Source organism: Vidua macroura, chromosome 3 (assembly GCF_024509145.1).
Source record: "Vidua macroura isolate BioBank_ID:100142 chromosome 3, ASM2450914v1, whole genome shotgun sequence".
NCBI classification, from domain to species: Eukaryota; Metazoa; Chordata; class Aves; order Passeriformes; family Viduidae; genus Vidua; species Vidua macroura.
In genome coordinates this window covers 31291582-31314954 of record NC_071573.1, presented here as the reverse complement: position 1 = coordinate 31314954, position 23373 = coordinate 31291582, and the positions used below count along the sequence as shown (strand labels likewise).

The 23373-nt window shown below is 40.4% G+C and overlaps 1 protein-coding gene and 1 long non-coding RNA gene across 4 annotated transcripts; one reads left to right on the top strand and one right to left on the bottom strand.

Annotated features, from left to right (window-relative positions):
* The first annotated feature begins 65 nt into the window (after positions 1-65).
* Positions 66-10458, top strand: LOC128805129 (uncharacterized). Of its 2 annotated transcripts, none has more exons than XR_008436289.1 (3): positions 66-326; positions 1648-1823; positions 10376-10458. It is a non-coding gene; the product is annotated as an uncharacterized LOC128805129 (long non-coding RNA). The 2 variants fall into 2 exon arrangements; XR_008436290.1 differs by lacking the exon at positions 10376-10458 and adding an exon at positions 3037-3121.
* Positions 3840-19602, bottom strand: FBXO28 (F-box protein 28). Of its 2 annotated transcripts, XM_053973630.1 has the most exons (6): positions 17244-19602; positions 11452-11561; positions 10368-10506; positions 7782-7977; positions 6412-6519; positions 3840-5918 (listed from the first exon to the last, which is right to left on the bottom strand). In XM_053973630.1, exons 1-6 carry the CDS (start codon positions 17454-17456, stop codon positions 5524-5526), a joined length of 1161 nt encoding a protein of 386 aa, XP_053829605.1. In that variant the 5' UTR covers positions 17457-19602; the 3' UTR covers positions 3840-5523. The 2 variants fall into 2 exon arrangements, with proteins under 2 accessions (XP_053829605.1, XP_053829606.1); XM_053973631.1 differs by lacking the exon at positions 6412-6519.
* Between the last annotated feature and the right edge of the window lie 3771 nt (positions 19603-23373).

Sequence of the window (23373 nt, the reverse complement as noted above, 5' to 3'; positions counted from 1 at the left end):
CCGCTGCCGGCTGCTGGGCGCGCTCCCGCCGCGGCGGCGCCCCCTGCCGGCGGGGCGGGGCGCGCCCTGAGGGGCTCGGGGAGCGGGACAGGAGCAGCCCTCAGAGCGGGACAGGAGGAAACCTCAGAGCGGGACAGGAGGAAACCTCAGAGCGGGACAAGAGCAGCCCTCAGAGAGGGACAGGAGCAGCGATCCGCCGTCCTAAACCCGCGTTCCCGTGAGCTGCTGTCCTGGTCTGACCCCGTACTTACAGGCCCCTGCCTAAAGGTACTGAACTACAACTCCAAACGCCTGTAACAAAGTCTCTGTTTCCTTCCCTTTTTGTGGTAAGATATTTGAAGAAGTTTTTTGACAAACTCCTCTATAAGAACTTACCTGCATTTAATCTGTCACTGCATGTATTTGTCATAAAACACTGACTGTGGGCAGTTTGGTGAGAAAGATTACCATGTGTAGAAGTTGTAATACTACTTGCTTGGAATTTTAGTTGTCCATTCATAATAATCTACATCAGTAGATCAAAAACCCACTCAAATTAATCTAAATCAGCAGTAGTGATAAAAACAATGGAGGTTATTATCACAAAGTAAATTATGTCTTATCTCTTCAGGTAGTATTAGTGTCTCAAGGTTATGATTCATGACTTAAAATGTATTAGCTATAATGAGTACAAAAGGCTTATGCCTACAAGCTGCTGGAAGTCCCACATGCAGCAGGGCTATTGGAGGGGAAATTCAATCCCTACTTGGAAATGTCTGCAATTCTGTGAAGCAGTAGGCAAGGCACAGGAGCTATAAAACACAGACTTTTGTGAATAGTTTGGTTTGCATGAATTTTAATTAGAGCACATTAGGGTGGGATTTAGAAGTGAAAAATGCAGCAAGGAGGTGAGACATGGAAAAGGTTTTGCTCAGCCTTTCCCTCCTCAGTCACAGAATCTGAACTGTGCAGACTGCGAAGATTGGTGCAGCATAAGAGGCAAAGCAGATGTCTAGATTTCACCGAGGCTCTGTGACCTTGCCAGGTTTACTTTTTGGTCAGTGACCGTTTCACAATAAACCAGGAAGCTTTGGGGTTGCCAGTGCAGCAGCTGACTGCAGAATTGCTGGGGTCACAAGTGTTTCACTCAGCTGTACTCCAAACACCACATGTAACATTTCTGACAGTGTTCTCTTCTGGTTGGAGTTCAAATATTAGCACTGCTATCCATCATTGTGCTAAAGACCTCCTCATCCATGGGAAGGATCCTGCCGAAAGGAGGAGTGTGGCAGCAGGTGACAGGAGCACTGGAGGAGTGACAGCACATCAGGAATTCGGTACACAGAGGCAGGTTTACAGCACTACAAACATACATAGGTTTGTAAATGGTCACGAATTTCAGTGGAGCAATTAAACAGAAGATCCCAGGTTTATAAACTAAACATTCCAGAGCAGTTAAACAAGGTTTAAACAACAACAACAACAACAAAAAATTAAATAGGAAAGCTTTGGGCAATTTAATTGTCCAAGTGTACTGGAGAGCAAAGTGTCTTTCCTATTTAATCACTGTGTTTAATTAGTCTGGTTTAAGCAGTCTGTGTAACAAATCCAGATTTATTACGTCTTCAGCAAGCTAACAGTTTTTCTATCTGACATTTTCCATTCCAGAGACACTGAGATCCAGTACCTACTTTCTTCACCTGGCACAAAGCTTGAACAAAAATCCTGGAATGTTCACTTACATGTGAACCAAAGCCAGGACTGCATCCTTAGAATGGGAAAGGTGAGATCCAGGCAGGAGAACTGCAGGAGTGGAGAGCACATGGACAAGTGACCTGGCCCAGGTACAGTGCAAAGTAGCACAGAAATGCAATTTGAGTCAAACAGAATAGTTCACAACTAGCAGACATGTTACTGTAAAATAGTCCAAACTGAATTTACTAATTCATGAAGTAACAATCACTGAAATTTGCTAGTTACCCTCTTAAAAGCATCAGGAACACCAAGGAATCAGAGAACCCTCTCCTGTGCTGAGACACATTCCACTATATCCTACATCATGCTATTTTCAAGAGGCTCTTGATGTTGAAAATTCCTTTGGCAATCCTAGTGCTCCCCACAATTCACTGTTAAAACATCTGAGTAAGAGCAACTAAGTTTCTGTTCAGTTCTGTCTTACCTTTTACATTAAATTACATGCAGGCATCCTTTGTAGCATTAATGAATTCGGTGACTTAACATGCAATGCTGAGTATGTCAGTGTTGCAAATGACCAAGTTCCATTTGTTTCCATCTGTTCTTTCATCTGTGAAATTTATCTGGTCAAGCAGGTACTCTTTCTTCCTTCAGCACTTCCACCTGTTACATCCATTAGCCCAGGTCTGGAGGGTCCTTACCTATTGTAGCTACATAGAAGCTGTTCAGTTTGGGAAGCAAGATGTGGTCGCAAACAGCTTTTCCCTCAAAAAAGTACCACTATGGTATCTTTTTCACCATGCTCACTAGGTACACAAATTTGTAAAAAAAAAATCCCCAACCTTACTATGAAACAAAAAGCAGTTTCTAAGCAAGTGCTATTTTTAGAAAAGCAGTAAAGCTGGCCTCAGTAGTTTTACGTTATTTCAAGAAACTAAATATAAGACACTTAAAATTGCTTTCCCTGTCAGCTCTGGCCTTTCTTTCAGTTTCAGCCCTTGACACAAGTATTAAAACTGAACAGTGGCTGCAAATAAATCAGTTTCTCATGTAATTTTGCAAAGTACATCTCAGTTTCACTGGTTTAAGGCTCTCTCTTGAACAGGTGATACAATCACTAATCACTACCAACACTACTACGAGGCTGATACACCAACTCACATAAATGTACACAGACATTGAGTGAACAGATTTAGTTTTACTTCAGGTGATTCATCAGCTTGTTCACATATCACAAAATTCATCCTTTTTATTTAACAAGGGACAATATGCTGTCAGAAATTAATGTTCCAGCTATTTTGTCCAAATAATTACTTGATTCTGGTTTTTACCATGTGTGTATTTTTCTGGTATACATTCCAGCCAAGAGCCATCTGATGTTTCCCTCTCTGGGATGTGAAACATAAAATACTGGTGTACCTTTATTGTGGAATTTCTCAGAGCTGCCTTGTAGCCATCCCCTCCACCCCTTAAGGATCACGGGCCTCATTCCATTTCACTGTCAGCACATGGAGGAGCAAGATGCACCTGCAATCCTGGAGCACATGACACTTCCTTGAGCTGAAGGTTCCAAGTTGGCACCATTCCCAGAGAACATTTCCCATAACAATTGGCTGTTGTTTTCCAGCTCAGTTTACGAACAGCCAGAGATTCCCCAAGACATCCAGAAATGCTACTCTAGAGTAACCTGAAACGATTTGTGCACTGGGATGGTGGGGAGGGGAAATTGTCTGCATATTCTAGAAATTAATAAAGAAACTGAAGTGAAAAATATTCAAGATTTATGAATAAACCTTTTCAGTAAATGAAATCCACAAGTTTATACTTGTTTGGAAGTACTAAACCACAAGTAGCTGGTAATTAGTCCATTACAGGAATTTTTTATCACAAATAGCCATTTGATGAATTTGTATCACACAGTAATTCTAGCTATCATGCTGACTCTTTGTCTCAAAATTGTTTTTTAAAAGTTAAGCTATATGCCAGTATTTTTAAGCTGGTATCTATCAGATATCTATCTCCAAGACAGACTTACCTGTAAAAAACATTCTGAGCTGTATAAACCAGTACAGGCAAATGCTCCTTCCACAATTTAAGTCTGCTCTCAGACAGCCTTTTATAATTTCCTAGATGCTTTAGAAAAATGCCCTTTTTTTTTGAAAAACTCAAACTACTCGAGAAGTTTATTTGAAAGCTAAATGTCTGTCAAATATGTAATGTTACTTCTGGTACAAGCTACTGTGTTTTAGGAGTAAAAATTGCAGCTGAAGTTTCAGGAAAAATGTCAGTTTGCCACAATTATATAATATCTGACCAGACAACTTCTGATTTGTTGGGTGCTTTAAATACAGCCACTAGGTTATGAAGACAGCCATACAAAATGAACTTGCACTTTAACCCACAGCAGTAATATCAAGATTATGAACAGCTACAAATGCAGCATTTGCATTTTCAGTGCCATACCAAGTTGAATTCAGAACTACCTAAAGACAAAGCAGCAGCTGGTTAAAGAAAGAAAACATAAGTCAAATTATAAAGCTACATAGTTTAGTACATTAAAACAAAACCAAGGACAATGGTATTTGTATAAGGTTCCAAAAATATACAGATGGTAGGGGGGAAATAATCACTGTACACAACTCTGAGGTGGTTAAAGTGACCAGAGAGACTGAACAGTGCAAGACATGCTTTTCCAGTTACAAGCTCAAAACAGAAGTGCAAATGAAATTAAAGCTCTGTCTGAAGTGATTTACCTTTTATGATAAGGAAAGCTTAGAATATTGTCATCAGTGTTACAGAGAAATTTCCACCCCAACCCCAACACAGACACATAAAATAGTTTAAGTTTTACCATAATACAGCATTTCACTCAAATGACGTCCCCAGAGCTTGGTGACTCCAGGAACAGTTTGTAGGTGTTCGGTGTTGGCCCGTGACCCAAGTGACGCACAGGCAGTCTCTCCAGCTTTGGCTAACAATAAATCCCTGCCTTCCAGGCAAGGCGAGTGGCAGCCACACAGCCCAGGCTCAAATGCTCCTGCTGCTCACCTCCCTCCACCTCACTGCAAGGAAGCCACTGTGCTGAAAGCAGAGACTGAGTTATGGCTGAGGAACAAAGGAATTGCTTGACAGGTCTCTGTGCTCTCTCACAGAGTTTGGAACAGTTTCAAGGCAAGTGCTTTTGGCAGGCTGACTAAGCTGTACATGCATCTATTCATGCAAATGTAGAATATGGCTCCCAAGACCTAGAACCAGGGTGTGTGCATATGAAGACTGGATAGAAGGCCCTTCCATGGAAGTTTACAAAAATATATAGCCAATACTGTAGCTTAAGAAGTCAGTTTTACTCATTACAGAGAACCCCAAAAAGTATTAAGTACTTTTCAGACATTCCAGACAAGGTCACTTGTAACAAAAAAGGTCAAGTAAAACAAGGTTTTAAAAGCGGATCTTTCCTTCAAGTGAACAGGACATCTGTTTTTACTCTTAACCATTTAGTCAGTTAAGACGATTTATTTAAGATTTCATGTGAACATATGCATAAACACAAATAAGTTTACTTTAAAACACATCTGCACGGAAAAAAAAGGTTAACCCTTCAAAACATAACAGAGCAGGTCTGGTTAGTATGTAGCTATTGCAAATCTTAAAGATTCTGTGCATTAGGCCCACCCATATAGAAAGCAGGGGAAAAGTCAATGAAAGAAAATCACTGTTCAAGTCTAAGTGGTGTTTTGCAGAGCCAGCAGCCTAAGTGACACCATGAAGCTGGTCACAGTATCCAAACAAGCAGGCCTGCTTGGGCTACTAGAGCAGTGTATCCTCCTGAAGGCGCCATTTCCTCCCCAGTTATTTTCTGTTCCGAAGGCGTTTAGATTTCCTAGGACAGTCTGTGGAATCCACCGCCTTCCTCCGTTTCCTGGGAGATTGTTCATTTGAGCCAGAACCTGAAGAATTCCCTACTGTGCTCTCCATCACCTCTCGCAGCTTGCGCTCCAGCTCGGCCAAGCGGGCGTTCTGTTCCCCAATGATTTGGGTTTGCTCAAGCAGTTTCTGGTCTTGATCCTGGAGCTGCTTCTGCTGCTCCTGCACTTTGACGCGCAGCTCCGAGATCTCCCGCTTTAGCGCTGTCAGGCCCGTGCCATTGGCTTTCACCTGCTGCTGCAGCTTGGTGACTTCCTGCCTGGAAGGGCTCTGCTTGGAGAACAGCTGCATTGTTGTCAGTGCTGCAGAAGGCCCTGGAACTTCAGAGAGAACTGTGATTAATACTCTGCAACTTACAGGTAGAAACAGCGTCCATATTTTGCTTGTCCCTATTCCCCACGCATGAATCTGAATACCCATTGCAAGTTATGTGAACAGGCAAACAGATTTACAGTCACTTAAGCATCTAACAAGAACACGTAGTAATCTCAGAGCACAACCAGTTTAATTTAAAATACTTACAGCTTTTCAGTAGTCTGGAAAAAAGTTCATAATTCCTTTCCTGTATATGAGGCCCCCTCCTTTTGCTGTATCAAAAACTGTGTAGAACTATTGTGTTGTTATCTAGACTTAGTGTCACAGATGTTAAGACAAAAACCCACAAAACACTTCTAAATTACTTAATATGGAATAGTTAAGACTGAATAAATATCTTTCATTAGACCAGCAAAATTCTGCTGTCTTAGCTGCAAACAACTAAAGTTCTAAAAATTTGTAGTTTGGAACTTAACAAGGTATTTCGGTATAACTTACATTTTAGAAGAAAGGAATTTATTTTCCATGCTTCTTTAGAATCACTCCTCCTAAGCACTAAAACCATACTGGAATCTGAGCTTGGAACTGTTGATTCTAATAAAGTTCCTGCAAATCAAGGAGACTAACAGCTACTGTATAATTTCTTTCACTTTTTCTGCCATAAAAGATATCTATCAATTTTTCTGTCATTATACTCTTCTAGCAACGCTGTGCAATTAAGATGCAACTTAAGTGCTCTACAGACAGAAGAGTCTGGAACAGTCATCCTCCTTTTCCTCCTTTTTGTCCATTAGGATGCCAGCACAGCTACCATTATGTGACACTAAGGGGCTGCTATTGGAGACATTATGCCCTTCCTTCAACATGAGAGGCATTTTATGCACCACAAAGCCTTGGCCTTGAAAAGTTGATTGATATCAGCTGTGGGTTTGGGCAATACTTCCTCAGCTGATAGGTTCCGTATATACTAACAAATATAATTTTTACAAAAATGTAACCCATATATAATTTTTAAAAAGGTATATAATTATAAAAATTAAAGTACAACTAGCAGGATATACTAAAGGTGGCATACACACTTATGGCTAAAAGAATGGACAGGACATACAAGAAACAAAACCATCTGCACTTAGGCCTATTGTTTTTGCTTAAGATGTATTGTTTTCCTCCAATTTTTATTACGTTATCCTTCTAGAGAGTTAAATTTCACAGTTCCTAAAATGTGAACACATCCTATATAGGGAAAATTCTACAATTTTACCAATCTTTTGCCTTTTACCATTAGGGTAACTTCAGCCAAGAGGCAACTACCTTAGAGTTTGGTTCACAAAAGTTCTGGAAAGTCTGACAGAGTATTTGAAGGACCAGTTTAATGGCTTATTTACAGACTGTTATTTTAATTGCTTTTTCACTATTACCTGTAACTATTTTGTTTGTTAGTGCATAAAATAGTACCCCCAGTAAAGTAAAAAAAGCCCATTCCAGCCCTCTATGTACTACTACAGCTTAGGCAAATTCATTTGCAGCTTGTCCTAAAAATAAAAGGCATCGAGTTGTCATCTCATGTGCCAAATTTCAACCAAATGCAGTGATAAAGTCTCATTCATTGGTGGCACAAAAGCATTTGTTTAACGAATACACACTATGCATAATTCTAACATACATTCAAGTGACTGTTCTTTTAGTAGTACAAAGGCTCCTTAAATTTCAAAGCAAATTAATTTCAATTAGCATTCTTAAGAAACAAGTATCATCAATATTTATGTAATAAAGCTCCCATTTAAGGGAGGGAGCTTAGAAAACATACAGTGCTGTGATTTTTTTAAAGAACAACTAAATAAAACTTAACTATATGTTGGAATTAATACCTGGGGCAGTTCCTATTAGACGTCCCGATACATCTGACCCAGGCATCTTTCTTTTCAGTATTGGAACAATCTTCTCATCAAAATATTCCATAGCCATGGAGGAAATGTCCCTTAGTTCTTGAAGAACTTCATGAGCTCTCTGAGGAGCTCTTGTAGAGTTTACATATCTTAGCACTCGATAAATTTCATCTATTACCTAAAACATTTAAGAAGAATTAGGATTTTCTGATAAAGGCAAGATTATTTCAGTTTGTTCTAGGAATTCAGGCATATTCAGGGGGTTTTTACCACATAACAGTTGCACACCACTGTGTGTTTTAGTTCCAGATCAGCTTTTTGAAGTGTTGCTCATGATATTTCAGAGAAGCTATTCATTTAATCTATCACAACAGCTCTCTTCAAAGTCATGAAATAATGCTCATTGGGTGAAATTTGAAGTATAGCCATAGTTGGTTTGCAAGTTACATAATCTATACTCAGCAGAGCATGATCATTTCCTTCAGGAGAACCTGAAGCAAGAAGCCCTAAAGCAGAGCAGTCACTACCCCTGCCAATCATGAAACAGAATTGGAGTAGCAAGAATTAGCATTATGTCAGCCTGAAGAGCTGTAAATATTTACTTGAGTACACTTCCATACACATAAAATACTGCAAATTCAGATTAAGTCCAAAATATATTCATTTACAAAACATCAATCCACTATTGACAGAGAACAAAACTCTCTTGACAGGTTTGGGAAACAAAGCCCTTTAGTTAGAAGAGATACAGAGAGATGAAGGGTGTCTTACTAATTTATGAATTAAAATCTGAGGCAGGTCAAGATAGAAGTGCTGGTCTCTTAGCCAAAGCCATACAGGTATTTTGCACAGGATTAAGAATGTTTGAAGAACACACATAATAAGGACCTTGTAATACAGTTGCACTTTCTGTTCTGCTAAAGGAAGCTTAGCTAAAAAGTCCCAAAAGCTAGACAAGACCTAAGTTTCTCATCAAGCAACAAACAACAAATGACTTCTCTAATTTCATCCACTTTATATCCTATTAGAAACAACATCCTCAATATAAAACCTTGCAGCATTGCTCTGCTATCACACAGAATGCTGAACCTCAAACCAGGATTTGCATATTCTAACACAAATTCACTTCTGGCAGTTCTATGGTGAAATTTCCTGAGGGAAGCAAAGCAGGTGGGATGGAAACCACAGACTGTAAGTGAACACTAAGCCTTGAATCTGATTGACCAAAATATTAATTAATGGGTGAACTGGTAACTGCTGAGAGACCAGCAGTGCTAGCAAACTCACACACTAAGTAAATAATTAAAAAAAAAAACCCAAGAACCACCACCAACTTTTTACCAGTTGTATCAAAATAAAATCACAGTACTTACAAGTTGGTGCCCAAAATGAAAAGCAAGCTCACCTGCCCAACTCCTGCACACCCCTGGTCTAGGATGAGTACTACCTTTCCCTCTACTCTTCAGAACAGTAAAGCAACATTTTTTTTTTAGGTATCCCATTTACCATGTAAGTATCAGGGACTTAAGTTCATTTGACTTCGTTATATTAATTTTTAAAAAATACATTATATATAAAAAATACAATGTAAAGTCAAATAAGAATATAATTTTCAATGAATTAAATATCAAGTCAACAAGAATGTACAGAAATAGTTACTTCTTCAAGATAAGAATACATTCCACACCAAAGTTTATCCTACCACTGTATGCATAAATGCCTGCATGTTTCCCCAAAATCCAAGAGATAACTTTTCCTTCATCTCACTGCAATTCAGTTCTCTGCCCACAAAAAAGTAACACCAACATATCCAAACCTTACATGGGAAGATCAACTGAATAGAGCATTAGGATAATGTTCACTGATCTCATTTAATCCCTGAGCTGTACCAGTCTTCCTCTGAGCATGATTTTGTCAATTCCCCTGTGCACTGGTGATTTCACAGCTTATAAAACATCGGTATCTCCAATGTACATCTTGACTGCATAATTTATATTTAATGCTGGGCTGGTATTCTAAAACACCAGAACTGTTCAGTAATGGTCCCATTTAACACACTTTACATTTAAAACTAATTCCACCTACTGTACAAAAATATACCATCCACTGTAATACTGAACAGTGTTTTGACATACTAAATTTTTAATTCAATTAACCTGAAGTACTCAAACCCTTAAGAAGGTGCCTAAAATCATGACTGACTGAGTACTTAGTGTTGTGTGTAATCTAAATTACTACATCTTCAGATGGCCTGATCACATGTTTTTTTTTTTTTTTCTAAAAGGTTGTAGAAGATGAGTATATCACAAATTAAACATCAGAATCAAGAGAAAATCTAAGGGCAAATAGAAATATAATTTAAAATAATATTTAAATACAGCCTGGTTTAGTCATTTCAGACTGCCTGGTAAAACAGAGTATTGGCTTGTAGGTTTATTTGCAAGTATATATATATATATATATATACACACACACAATATCAATTTTCCCCAGGTGTGCCAGGTTAAGTTACACAATCCTATTTTTTAAACACAGATACATATTCACATAATATAGTCTGCATTTTACCTTTCCAGGTATGAAGCAACAGAGATTGGAATCCACATACTTCATGAAAGTCATATTTAGGAGAGAGAGTCTCGTTTCCACAGCAGCGAGGATGTCTGCATGGCGAGCTAATGAATGGTTTCTCCTTTCTGACTCCCGTCTGGAAAACAGACCACAAGGTGACACTGATTTAACAAGGAGTCAAAAAATTGAACTGTAACATTTGTCAAGTTCATTTCACCCTCAAAACCCTGAAATCACTAACATTTGTCTTCACAGAAATAACAGATACTGACTGAGACCCAGCTAGTAACAGCATACTACACTTTCTTAGACAAAATTTGTTCTCTAAATAATTACTATACCTTATGTGCTGCATAAATTTTGTATGTAATTGAGGACTATTTAAGAACAAGGCTGCAATAGTAACTAGCAGCAGACACTGAGTCAGAGTGAATATATTTATCCCACTCACTCATATGGTCAGTACTTCAATGCAATTGAAATAATAAATGTCATATATTAGTAGTGAAGTTTATGTAGTGAAGAACTTCTATGAAGTTTAGGTTGAGATAGAAACACTTTTTGGTAAAGGATCTCTATGCTAAGTAGCATTTAGTTTCTTCACTCTGACTAGGAAATCTGATAGGACACAGCAGCAGCTGCACTTACACACTGGAAAGAGAAAGAAAGACATTGCTTTAGTGAGAAACCACTTCCCAGTAATGCTCACATGTCAAATCCCTCTTCCTTGCTCCCATTTAATCCTTGCCAGTGAAAAGCTTTGCTCTTTTTTAAAGCAGAATATTTGATAAATCATCAGTGAAGGCAGTTGGTCTTGAAAAGGAATGGCATTTATTCATTCCCAGGAATCCTCGTTTGATTTGCCAGAAGAGTAACACAGAACCCAGACTTCTCTGTTTGAAATACCAGACACACTTTTCACACCACAAGGTGCTTTTAGAAAGAAAAAAAAATAAAGGCAAATGTGACTCAAATTTTCAAGATATATAAGAGAACTAGCCAGAAAGGAATTCCTTTTCAACAATCTGCTTAAATGAATCTAACACAATTAAATTTAATCCCAGTTTTAACTGGTACATACCTTGGAAGTTGAGCTTTAACTTGCTTTTGACACAAGTTGTGGTATCTTTCCACTTTCAGAAATCCCTGATTTAACATTCTCTGGCAAACCAAGTCCATTCGCTTACAAACCTGTATTTAAGTAAAAAGAAATCTTAAGGCTCAATTAAGGCCACAAGTCACTTTTACTATTATCTTATCCCTACCTGTCAGGTAGCAAAAGATTCTCTTACTGTTTTTTGCTCCATTTCAACAAGCAAAAACTGCAGCTGAGATTAAGGCATCCCCATCTCCACCAAAGATGGAGATGTTCACAAATAAACACACAGTTCACAAATAAATCTGTTGATTTTGCCTAACAAGAGACAGTAGGCTGAATGCCACCTATTAGAAGCAAATACAATTGCCTCTGATTTTAATGGAAATTGCAAATGCCCGTGCCTGGCTTTTAGCATGGTCTCCAGAGTGATTCTGGTAGATTAAATATTTTGTAGTCTCAAAAATAGAAACCTTTAAAGACAAGAAATCGGTGTTTTTCCTTCAGTGTTTAAGGCTTATGTTTTTGAAGTCAACCACAATTACATTTAAAAACAAATGGAAAACACTGCACATGGAACAAGATTCTCCTTTTTGTATAATAAAGTCTCTTCTCTGTTTAAATGATTCTTTTATTTGCTGTTGGACACCAATAGTCTCAGGGTTTTTTTGCACCACAGATTTAGGAAGAAGGGACATGAAGAGCTGCAGAAGATATATTAAAGTACTAAAGTTAAACCTTCACAAAATTACCAGTTACAGAACAAAGCCAACTCATACAAAAGTTTAAAGCAACTGCTATTAAATTCTGAAGATGCAAGAGTTTAATGATTCAGCTGTTCTTTGAAATAGTTTTGGTTTTGTTGGGATTTTTTAGGTACTAAAGTCCACAGCTCCCACTGTGACCCCAATCACCAATATATACGCTTTTTTTTTTAATAAAGACTCCTTTCCTCCATACACTCATCATTTAGTAACTTTAAAGTCTAAGTAAGTTTATACCTTGAGGAAGATTCTCACCTCTCCCAAAAAAACTGCAATTACTTTGTGTAATGCCTTCTGTAAAAAAAAAAGAAGTTCTGCCTTGTGTCCCCAGGTTGTGTGAGAACTGACCACTTTCAGACAGATCTGTATGGTCAGACCATTAAGCAGTGACTGTGGATCTGTCTGTGCTCCTTGGTGTGTGATCTTTCTGGTTAACAAAGAAGATCAGACAGGCAAACGGCAGAGGGAGAGTCTCAGCACACTCTGCCCCATATTCAGTGATCCAGTTAAATCATCTCCTGTGTATAAGGAAAAATGCTGGCCCTTCCTACAGGAAGGAGGAAATCAATCCTCCCTGAGCTCCTAGCTCCAGGGGCGCATGGATTTATATAGTTTTTGAGTCAAAGCTTTGCAGCTTTCTCGTAGCTCTAATGGCACCGAATCCCTGAAGCAGGAACTGGGACCTGCACAGGGCTGCGTCAGCTCTGCAGTCACCGGGCACTAGAGGAAAACATCTCCAGCCACGCTCAGCTCCGCGCTCGGAGGCGGCAGAGAGGCTTTAACCTCGCGCACAGTGACATCTGCCGGCAGAGGCCCCCCCAGGCAGCTGCAGCCCACTACACGAACCGCACTGGGGTTTTTAACCTTCCTCCTCTATTGCCCTACACAGCATGAAGGATTATTTGCTCCAATTTGTCGACATTACCCATATTTAGCCAATAATCAGTCTAGAACCCAAACACCGGGATCACCAAATCAAAACTGTTTGTTTCCAACTTATGTTACCAATCATCTCATAATTCTCAGCTGGTTCACTACGTAAACCATAGAGCATCTGGATTTATAGGAACAATATACCTCTTCTAGACTGCACAGTCAGTCATATGCAAAGTAGCAACATTACACTTTTAGGTGTCCATAGCAGTCCAAGACAGTTTGATATTACCTAGTCAACAGATCTTAAGTTTAATTTCCTTATCCTTGTATTTGCAATTTTGGTCAATATTTTATTATTCTAGTCACAAAGCTGAAAGAGGCTGTGCTTCCTCAAAGTTCAAGTCCAACCAGACCCTGTATTCAAGTTTCAGGGTCAGAAAGGTATTCCAAATCCATGTAAAAAGCAAAAAGAGGTTGCTTCTTCATGTGCTGACTTTTATGTGGTAACAGCTTTCTATGATCCTATAAACTCGTTTTCCACTTCATTTGTAAACATACTGACACAATCTATTAACTTTCTTAAAAAGATGTTTTATTTCTTCCAAGCTTCACTGCCAGATAACCAACTCCAAAACAAATATAAAATATCCTAGAGTATTTAGATTCAATACATGTTATTTTTCTTAGACAGTACACTGACACCATGTTCCATAAAATGCCTTTTATAAAGTAAGTGGCAAAATGCTTATAACTTCATCAAGAAACTTTAAAATAGAAATGCCTGTAAATACAGACTGACTGAAATTGGGAATATTAAAGCCATGCTGTCCAAGGGCAAGTCCTTGCTTGTGCTGTGCAGGAAATAAGCACAAGTTTGCTGCAGAATCAATGTAATTCTGATGTGTCAGAATCCAAGATAACCTCCTCAGAGTGTTCATGGAAGGAGGTGTGGACTGTGTGATTTTAATCATGCTTGTTGTAGTAATAGCCTGAATGGAAGTGCCTTTCCAAGCTCAGACATATGACTGGAATCTAAGAATTTCATTATTATCCCACTGAGGTAAAAATTTCAAAGCTTCTAAAGTCAGTAAAAATATCCCTGTAAAAGGAGCCTTCAAAAGCTGGAAGATAGTGAGCTTCCCTGTCAGCATGCACAGTAGGCTCATCCAGAGCATTACAGCTTCAGACATCGGCATCTTTGGTGTTTTCTGTGTTTCTCTCATGGGGATCATCAGAGGAAGCAGATGAAGTAAGTACTCAAAAACGCTGAAAGCAAAATGCTGCTGCTTTTCCTCTCATTCACTTTGTCTGAACAAAAGTTTGAGGGCCCAAGATTTCCCTCATTTCAGACGTGACTGCTCTATGAATACCTATTGTTTAGTCTCTACTCCTTGGATCTACTTCACTGCTTAACCTGTAGGTGCTTCATTCATGCTTTCACACACAGTAACCCCAGGAATAGCAGAAAGCATTACACTCAGGAAAGCAAGTGCTTTTTGCACAATGAGGGGCCCACAGTCTTGCCTTGCCTGATGGCAATCATCACAAGCAGGAAATGTTCTTTACCTCATCCTTTGATGACAGAAAAAGACTTCTGGATCTTATGCCTGAGATTATGCTCTACATAAACAAAGCACATTCCTATCTCCATTTAAATCTGAAAACATTCTGGTGTTCTATGTCCTCCCACCCAGCCAACTCCTCAGTCTGTTGTTTTGTATACACTGTAGAACTAAACCCAGTTCAATTCAGAGTCTTTATTTTTTATGGATCACTGAACTAAGGTCATCCAAAATAAAAAGCACATTAAGACATCCATTCCTTCCATGCAGGGATCCAGAAAACGCATCAAAATTATTGGTTTAGGGAATCCACTTTTTTTGTCTAAACATGTAGGATCAAACTTTGTTTAGGCTGATTGATGTCCTGGATTTTCCTGCCTTCCTCAAGATGCTTTATCCCATGGAATCCCACATTCTAAGGGGTAATGAGCCTGCTTTTGGGTGTGTTTCTAATATGCATGAGACCAGAGCAATTTAATATCTGTCACTCAATTAATGTGCTGCTGCAATGTATCTTTAGCACAATACTACTTATTATAAGATACACTCATTCATCTTTGATAAGCAGCTCAAGTCAGTCCTCACAGAAAACAAAAATTTAGTTTGTGCAAGGTCTTTCCAAAGGCTACTCGCCACCTTTAAAAATCCCAAAGTAATGAAATTTCACTATGAATTTATGCCTGGCCACTGCTATTTTTAAAGGCTACCTTAATTCTCTGACAACAGCACCTGGAGCTATGAAGAACATTCAGTGTCTGCCTCTCAGCTGCCAAAAGAACGCCTTCAGCTCTGAACAGCCACCTGAAAGACTCAGCTGATCAAGCTTATGGGCTCAAACCAGAAAGGCTTTGATTCTTTACATTACTGCTGGTTAACAAAAGGCTACTTTCTTCTCAGAAGAATGCTCATAATGCCTTCTGATGTGCTTAAAGGAACAGTTAGGAATTTGATGGAGATTAATTTTCTTGGCTGTCACCGACTCCAAAACTCAAAGTAGGGAAAGACCAACCAAATAGTTTCTTTCCTTTTACACCCAGTATTGTTCTACATATGTTCCAAAGTTGGTATTTATCAAGTGTGGTTTTGCATATTTCTGAAAGTTCTGAAAGGGGCAGTCCTCTTCTAGAAAAAGGAACTTGGAGGTGCTATACAAGAGACCATAAAAGCGTCACATTTTACTTCCTAAGCGCCAGTTAGAGTTAAACAGCTGGTTTAGTCCCGACATCCTCACCTTTGCTACTCTCACCTTCACTGCCAACACAGCATTACGAACACTTAGAGCTGGAGAAAGAAAAAGCCTTCTGTGGACTTGTGAATGCTCCCACAGGCACTACCATTCATAAGATGCAATGGGAAAGCTGCAGCCACAGGCTGTGCCTGGCGTTGCAATTCCAAGCCTGAAACATGGCATATCCAAACACCATGTGAGGTACTTCCCTTCCCCATTGTCAAACTGCAAGTACCACCTGTGATCTTGGGGATGTCCTGTGCAGGGCCAGGAGCTGGACTCGTGACTCAGGCTATTCTATGGTTCTCAAGTACCACATCTTTTTGAGAGATCCACTACTCTCACAGAAGAAGCTGAAGTCTTCAGGGGACTGACAGCACACTCTAGAAATATTTAGGAACTGGTATGCTTGGGGTTGTATAAATGAGAATAGATTTTCTGCTTGAAGAGCTTTCGGTTTAAGTTACAGTCAGGTTGCAACACTTCAGGTTGCTGATCCAAGACACAGGCAGTCCAATTTCCTGCAGAAATACGCTTGCAATATTATCCAGTTTAGACTAATCGAGTTCTTAAAATAGAAACGGTACAGTGCATGCACGTTTACTAAGAGTTACATAAGCTGTGCATTAATTCCCTCACTATTATTCCATTTACAACCTCGTAAGAGATTCAGTAAGACAGCAGCTTATCATAATATGACATGGTTTACATCAGGCTCCTTATGCAGGCAGTTAAATATTGATATACATTGATCTCCTCACTGACAGCTGCGGGGTTTTTTGGCATTATCAAGTTCAGAGGTGCAGATACTATATGTTATTAACTACAAATCCACTAAGACTGCAAGAAGCAGGCAGTCTTTTTTTTTTTTTTTTTTTTTTTTTTACATCTTTTTTTGACCCACATTTCTAGACAGGGGAGGATTCTTGGAGCAGCAGGCTCATCACCTCCTACACTTGTAGGCTTAAGCCCTATAAGCAAAAATAAACACACATATGAGACACAATAGACTACCCACCCCAACCAGTCACTAGAAGAAACGAGCTGCCAGCAGCCCGGTGCTTTCTCACAGAGCGTGAAAGGAATGAAAGAAGTAAGAGACGGTATAAAGAGCTTTAGGAATGCGCGTATGGAAGCGCACACGGAAATCGAAGAAGGGATAAAGCCCCATCCCACCCCACCTCATCCAGCCCCTTCCCTGGCGAGAGCAGCAGCCCGGCGGGGGGCGCCGGGGCCGCCGCCACCCCCGCACCTGCCCCGGGCCAGGCGTGCTAAGCCCGGCGGGCTGAGCCTGGTCCCGGCCGCAGCGGGGCCCCCGCCCCGCCGCCTCCCCTCCGCGGCCCCTACCAAGCGCAGCTGGCTCGTCTCATCGTAGGACAGGAAGCTCAGGATGCTCTCGATAGCCACGATGGGCAGCCCCATGAGCGTGTTGCTCTGAGGTGGCGGCTCCATGGGCGCCAGCGGCTCGGCAGCCTCCGGCAGCGGGGCCGGGGAGAGCCGCGCCGAGCCCGGGGCGCCGCCTTCGCCCTCCGACACGAGCCGCTCCTCCGGCGCCGCCATCTTGCAGCCCGTCCTTCCTCCGCGGGGGGACGGTACCGCCTCTCTGTGACGCCTCTTCCGCAGCCGTCACGGGCGGCCCCGCCCCGGCATTCCCGCAGGGAGTGAGGGAAATGGAACCCCAGTGCTACTGCGGCTCCCGAGGGCTTGGGTCTCCCCCCCCTGCCCGGGGAGCCGTTCGCGGGCGGGTGCCAGAGGGATGGCGTCCGACTCATGTCGGTGGTGCCTTGACGAGGAGCAAGAGCCGTAGACTAAAAGACGAGAAGTTCGCCAACCCGAGGGAGAATATTTTAAGCTCAGGGTGGCAGAGCACTGGAACAGCTGCTCAGGAAGGTTGTGGAGTCTCCCTCTCAAGAGACATTCAGACCCACCTGAGGACGTTCCTGTGTCACCGGCTCCAGGTGACCCTGCCTGGGCAGGGAATTGGACTGGTGAACTCCAAAGGTGCCTTCCAAACCTAATTGGATTGGAAAAAAAAATCGATTCTGTGATTCGCATGCAGGATTCCCACTTTCTCCTTGAGGAGTTTCCCTCATATCCAACCTGAACTTGCCCCAAGGCGGCTTTAGAGCATCCCCTCGTGTGCTACGGCTGGAGGCCGGAGAGAAGGGATGAGCGCCTCCCTCTCCATGCCCCTCTGAGGAAACTCTGTGGGAAAGACCTCCCAAAACTCCTTGGGTGCTCTGCGCAGGAGTCCGGCAGTGCTCCGCGCGCACAGCACGGTGACTTACTGGGAGAATCTGCTTGCATTACAGCGAGGCAGCTACAGGGCGGAAAATACCCCTGTAGCTCCTAAGCGAGACAAAACTACATCCTCAGTACAAAGTAATCCAGCCTGCTGTATTTTACCTATGGATGGGTGAGCGCCCCTTTTGTGGTTGGTGTCTAAGCTGCCCCTACTCTGCTGGCAGGGGGAGCCACAGCAGCCAGGGGGGCTGCAGGTCCGCTGCCAGCCTTCGGGATCAGAGCCAGCTGGCAAAACCCTCTGCAGCCCGAAAACCACTGCCTGGAAGCAGCCATAACTGAGCAGTCAGAACACCCAGAATAAAACAAACCCTGCTCCTTTATTTGCCCTTTATCCTGTATGTTAAGGAGGGTTCTGGATCAGATTGCTGGGATAACAAAGGGATGGAACCAAGGGCTGTTTCTAGAACATTCCCTGGTGCTTCTGAGAACAGGCACACCTCGGTTTCACAAGCATTTTAGCCTGACAGAAGTTGGCACAGCCTTTGAAAAGTATGGTGCCAGTCTCCTCAGTGCCTTCAGCTGCTGCTGCTGTTGCTTTGTTTCTCATCATCAGCGTTGGGTGTCTGTGCTTGACTGGGGAACTGGTGCTGCTGAAGACTGACTTGCCAGAAGAAATCACCAAACAAATGCCAAGAGTGATAGTAGCAAAGTGTGTGGGAAAAAGATATCAAATGGTTGGGGAGAATGAGACCACTTCTTTCAGTACCTGCACCAAGGTAGTGCAGCTTAAAATATTACAGGACTAAAGAATTAGCTGCCTGCAGCACCTCTGTAAATTTCTTTTCAGCCATGCTTCCTCTCTTTGAAGTTTTATCTTAACCCATTTCTTTCACTCCCCTCAGAAACTCATCTGCAACCTCTTTCTTAAAAAAAAAAAATAAATAAAAGGCATCTGGAAAAGAATTAACTTGGGAGCAAGGCAAAGGCAAGGGTAAGGCTTTATGTGTGTCATCCTAATGGCACTCCAAAAATGTGCACTGAAATTAATATTTCCTTTTTGGGAGCAGAACAATGTGTGCCTTCTATGGATCTGGAAGTGTTTTGCTCCCTCCTCTCAACTCATCAATGCTGCTATCTTGCAACAAGGGTTTTATTCTTGTGCATGGTTTTCAGACCTGATCTCCTTTCACATGCACCATCAGCAGTTTAAAATTCGCTCAGGAGAATTTTTTATGAACTTGTGACTTGGCACATGAAGTTTGGGCTGGCAGTGTGTTGATGCTTTAAAAGGAAATGGGGTTTTTCATCCTACCTAAGCATATAGGATTTCACATTGTTTCAAGAATGGTGTTTTTGTTTTTGTTTTTTTTTTAGCATATCATTTATACAATTTCAGTTTTTTAGATACAGCTCTATGTTTAATAAATATAAGCTACCATTTATCATATCACCAAACAGAATAAATACAATGAACAATATATATTTTATGCTAACTATATACATAGCTTAACAGTTAATAAGTCTATTTTAGTAAGTTGGGTAATTCTGCTGCCTTCCAGGTTCTGACTCATGTCTTTCCCCAGTGTATCTGGTGTCATTTTTCTGAGCATGCATCACTTTGCATTAATTTGGAAAAACACAGTTCTCACGCACTGTCACAAAACCCCCTTTACAGACTCTCCAGTGGATGAACTTTTCAGTTATTTTGGGATACTGTGAAGCCAGAAAACTTGATAATATTTTCTGAAAGGGATAAAATAAACTTATGTAGAACCTATTTGCATATTACGTGTCATGTATCATCTTAAAATAGCCTTAAATATTAAAATCTTGAAATAGCCATCATTTTTATTTTACCATGTTAGAATTATGAGCATAGTTGGATTGATTTTTTTTAATATTTCAATGACTCACAAGAAGGTGTTAGGGGAAATTAATTTTTTCACTCCTTTCATGCAAAAATCCACATAATATTTTGATTTATGTTTGGGGGAATGAGATTTGAATATCTCCATACTCTGGACTACATATTGCGCTCCCCACTGATTGGAGTGTGGTGTGTTCAGGCTGTGAAATTTTACTGAAATTGTGTGGAATGTTTTGGTTGGGCTTAGTATGGAAGCAAGCAACACCAAGAACTGTGATGAAGAGGAAGGAGCCTGGCTCAAAGACAAGTCAAGTTGTATCTATGAGATCTGAGAAAGGAGAAGAAATTAAAGAAAGGGTAGAAAGAGAGTGAGAAGCAGAAGCTAACAAGCAGACATCTAGGAAGATGGGAGTGGGGGAAAAAATTTAGCAGCAGGGGTTGGAGATGAAGGAAAGTGTGTAAGTAGGTCAGAACTGTCATGTTGATTAGGAATATTGGAGCAAAGAGGAGTAACGTGCTCAGAAACTGATGATGGTAAGAGCAGAAGTTGGGTGGGAGGAGAACAGATTTGTTTTATTAAGTCAGTGTAATCAATAGAAAAATAGAAAAGGCTTTCCCACATTATATGTTTTCTTCTCGGGGGCAGCAGCAGTTTGCTCACTTCATGGATATTGGGAATTTTTTTAAAGAGATGCTAAATTTGAAAGAAGTCTGTCTATTCACACAGCTGTACTTTCATTCAGGCTGCTGGACACTAAGGCAGAGTGAAGTCTTTCTTGCTTAAAGGTCTTTTTGTGAAAGGCATTAAAAATGGGAAAAAGAGTAATATTTAAATTTCCTTTGAGAGTGTTGTTAATAAACACAGACGACAGTGTAAATTTGAACACATTAATCTTTGCAGCTGAAACTTTTAATACTCTAATACGTAAATGAGTAAATATTGTGGTATGAAGTCAGCTTCAGATAGGAATGTAATCCCAGTTTAATTAAATCAATATAAATATTTAACTGGATCCTTTGCAGTTTAATCAGTTTTGGACCCAGTAGTGCTACATGTTGCATAAAAAATGGTTGAGAAACTGACTCTAAAATCTACATCCACCCCTTAATTTACTTGTAATACTGTATATTAGGTATCTGATAGTAATCATATGTTGATGTTGAGAGGCAGAAGACTATGATGCTCCATGGGAGATGAAAGGTAGAAGTAAAAGGTAAACAAGTAGAAGACAGGAAGACAGAAAATACAGCCTCTGTAGATTTTTTTCTGAACTGAAAGTGTGAGGACCAGACTAATCTTGAGTGATTTATGTAGGCCAGGAATGTTGCACAGTCAAGCTTTCATCAAATATGTTTTTCTGTTTCAAATTTCAAGAAAAAGTGTTTTCATATCCACAGGAAAATTGGCGTTTGTCGACACATACTATATTAATTCTATACTACTAATAATTAATTACAAATCAGGTAAACCGATTTATTTGGGGGATAAAAAAGACAAGGGTTCAGACAAATACCCTTTCTATTTTCTTGTAGTCAAAATACCCCCCCCAAGGAGGGCTGCATAATCAGCTACTGATAGCGTTATGCCTTGGTCAGGTTACACATCCTCCCTCACACAGCTGTACTCAGAAGTAACCTTGGTGAACAAGCTTAGATAAAAAAATAAGAGGATTCCATTGGATAGCATGACTTTTGCTAATGCTCTGTATTATTCTCTTGTAGGATATTCACCATCCCTAGGGCACAGAATTAGTTATCACCATGAGGAAGGGCTCAGTTTTGATATAAGTTCCAAGGAATTCCTTTAATTGCAGTATACTAGCACATATTTACACTATGATATAGATAATTGAGGGAAGACGTCAGTAATGTCTCTGTGACTTATCAGTTCAGCTTGGTGAAATACCATAAACACAACAAACTGCACCATACTTTTGATGTCCCCAGGTCTGCCAGGGTTATCTTGCTTGAGTTTGATATTCTGAGGCACAGGACTACAGCTCTATGTGAGAAGGTGCAAAGAAAATCGATAAATTAACCATGAGAAGAGGTTTACAAAGACATGGTCTGCTCAGTTCTGCAGTCACTTTACAAAAAAGAAATTGTTGAGGGCCTGATCTTGAAATAATTTTGTATTTCCTGAAATCCTTCTGGTTTCATTCTCTCTTGTCTCCAGAGGGACTGCTAGCATGAGCTAAGTTTGGCTTCTTGGCAGCTGAGCAATAGGGATGAGGCAACAGTAAAATGGCAGTGTTCATTTAACTCTCCACATCCTCCAAACCTCCAGCTGGGATGAAGGTCCAGTGTCACTGTGTGCCTAATCAGTGTCTTAAAGTTTCTGGTAAGGAATGGGATTTTGATCACAGAATTTCTGTTTCCAACAGCTGAATATATTTGTGTTTAATGAGCATGTGTTTCAGTTCCTTCTCTGTTTTTCCTCACTGGCCAGCTCCCTTATGGGGTGGGATGAGTGGCTGCAGGCAGATACAGCTTTCCCAAATCACTGTTATTACCCTAAACAGATGTTTTGTTACAGAGGGTCTTCCGTCAGGATCTGTGCTCAGATAAATTGACAGGGATCCAGAGTGAGTGTAGTGAATCTAATTTAGTTATTGAGAAGAATGGCAGCTTTGTGTGATGCATACAAAACACTAATTTGTGCCAGCCTACATTTTGTTGAAGGATACTGGGGTCTAATGGAAGAGGAAGTTTCTTTCTCCTCTTTTGAAGACAGAGTGCAAACTTGCTTTAGCTGGCTGGTTGTTCAATTACCTGTGAGGGAAAAAAAAAACCCACATAGAATATAAATTACATAGAAAAGAATTTTGAGTGAGGAAATTAGAATTTTCTTCCAGCGAGTAACTTGAGAAGTTGGAGGAGCTTTAGTTTACTGGAGTTAAATAATTCCTTGTTGATCTGGGATAAATTGAAGACTTCTCTTTAAAGTGAGTGATGCTTATGATATTAATGACACTTTCTATTTTTAGAGAATCATCATTTGAAACTGTATGTAAATGATCAGCTTAAGGCCTGAATAGATTGCAGCAAAATTGATGCAAATTTCTGAAGTATTTTCTGAGTGCTGCTGGCTCTGTACAATTATTAGTTTACTGAGTAATATGATTATGTACTTTGTGTAGTGGGTGCATGTGGGACTGTCACAATTTAGATAATGGGGTTAGTTTACAGAGAGGATGCAAGTTAAGCAAGAAATAATTTTTAACTAACTTTAAAGTTACAGAGTCTGAACTTTGGTTGTCTCACGTAGCTGCTTATATGCATGACTAGTTCCTACATACAGTGATCAGTGATGTTTATATTTACTTTGTGTAGTAGTAAGTGCCATCACAAAACAGGGCACCGGCT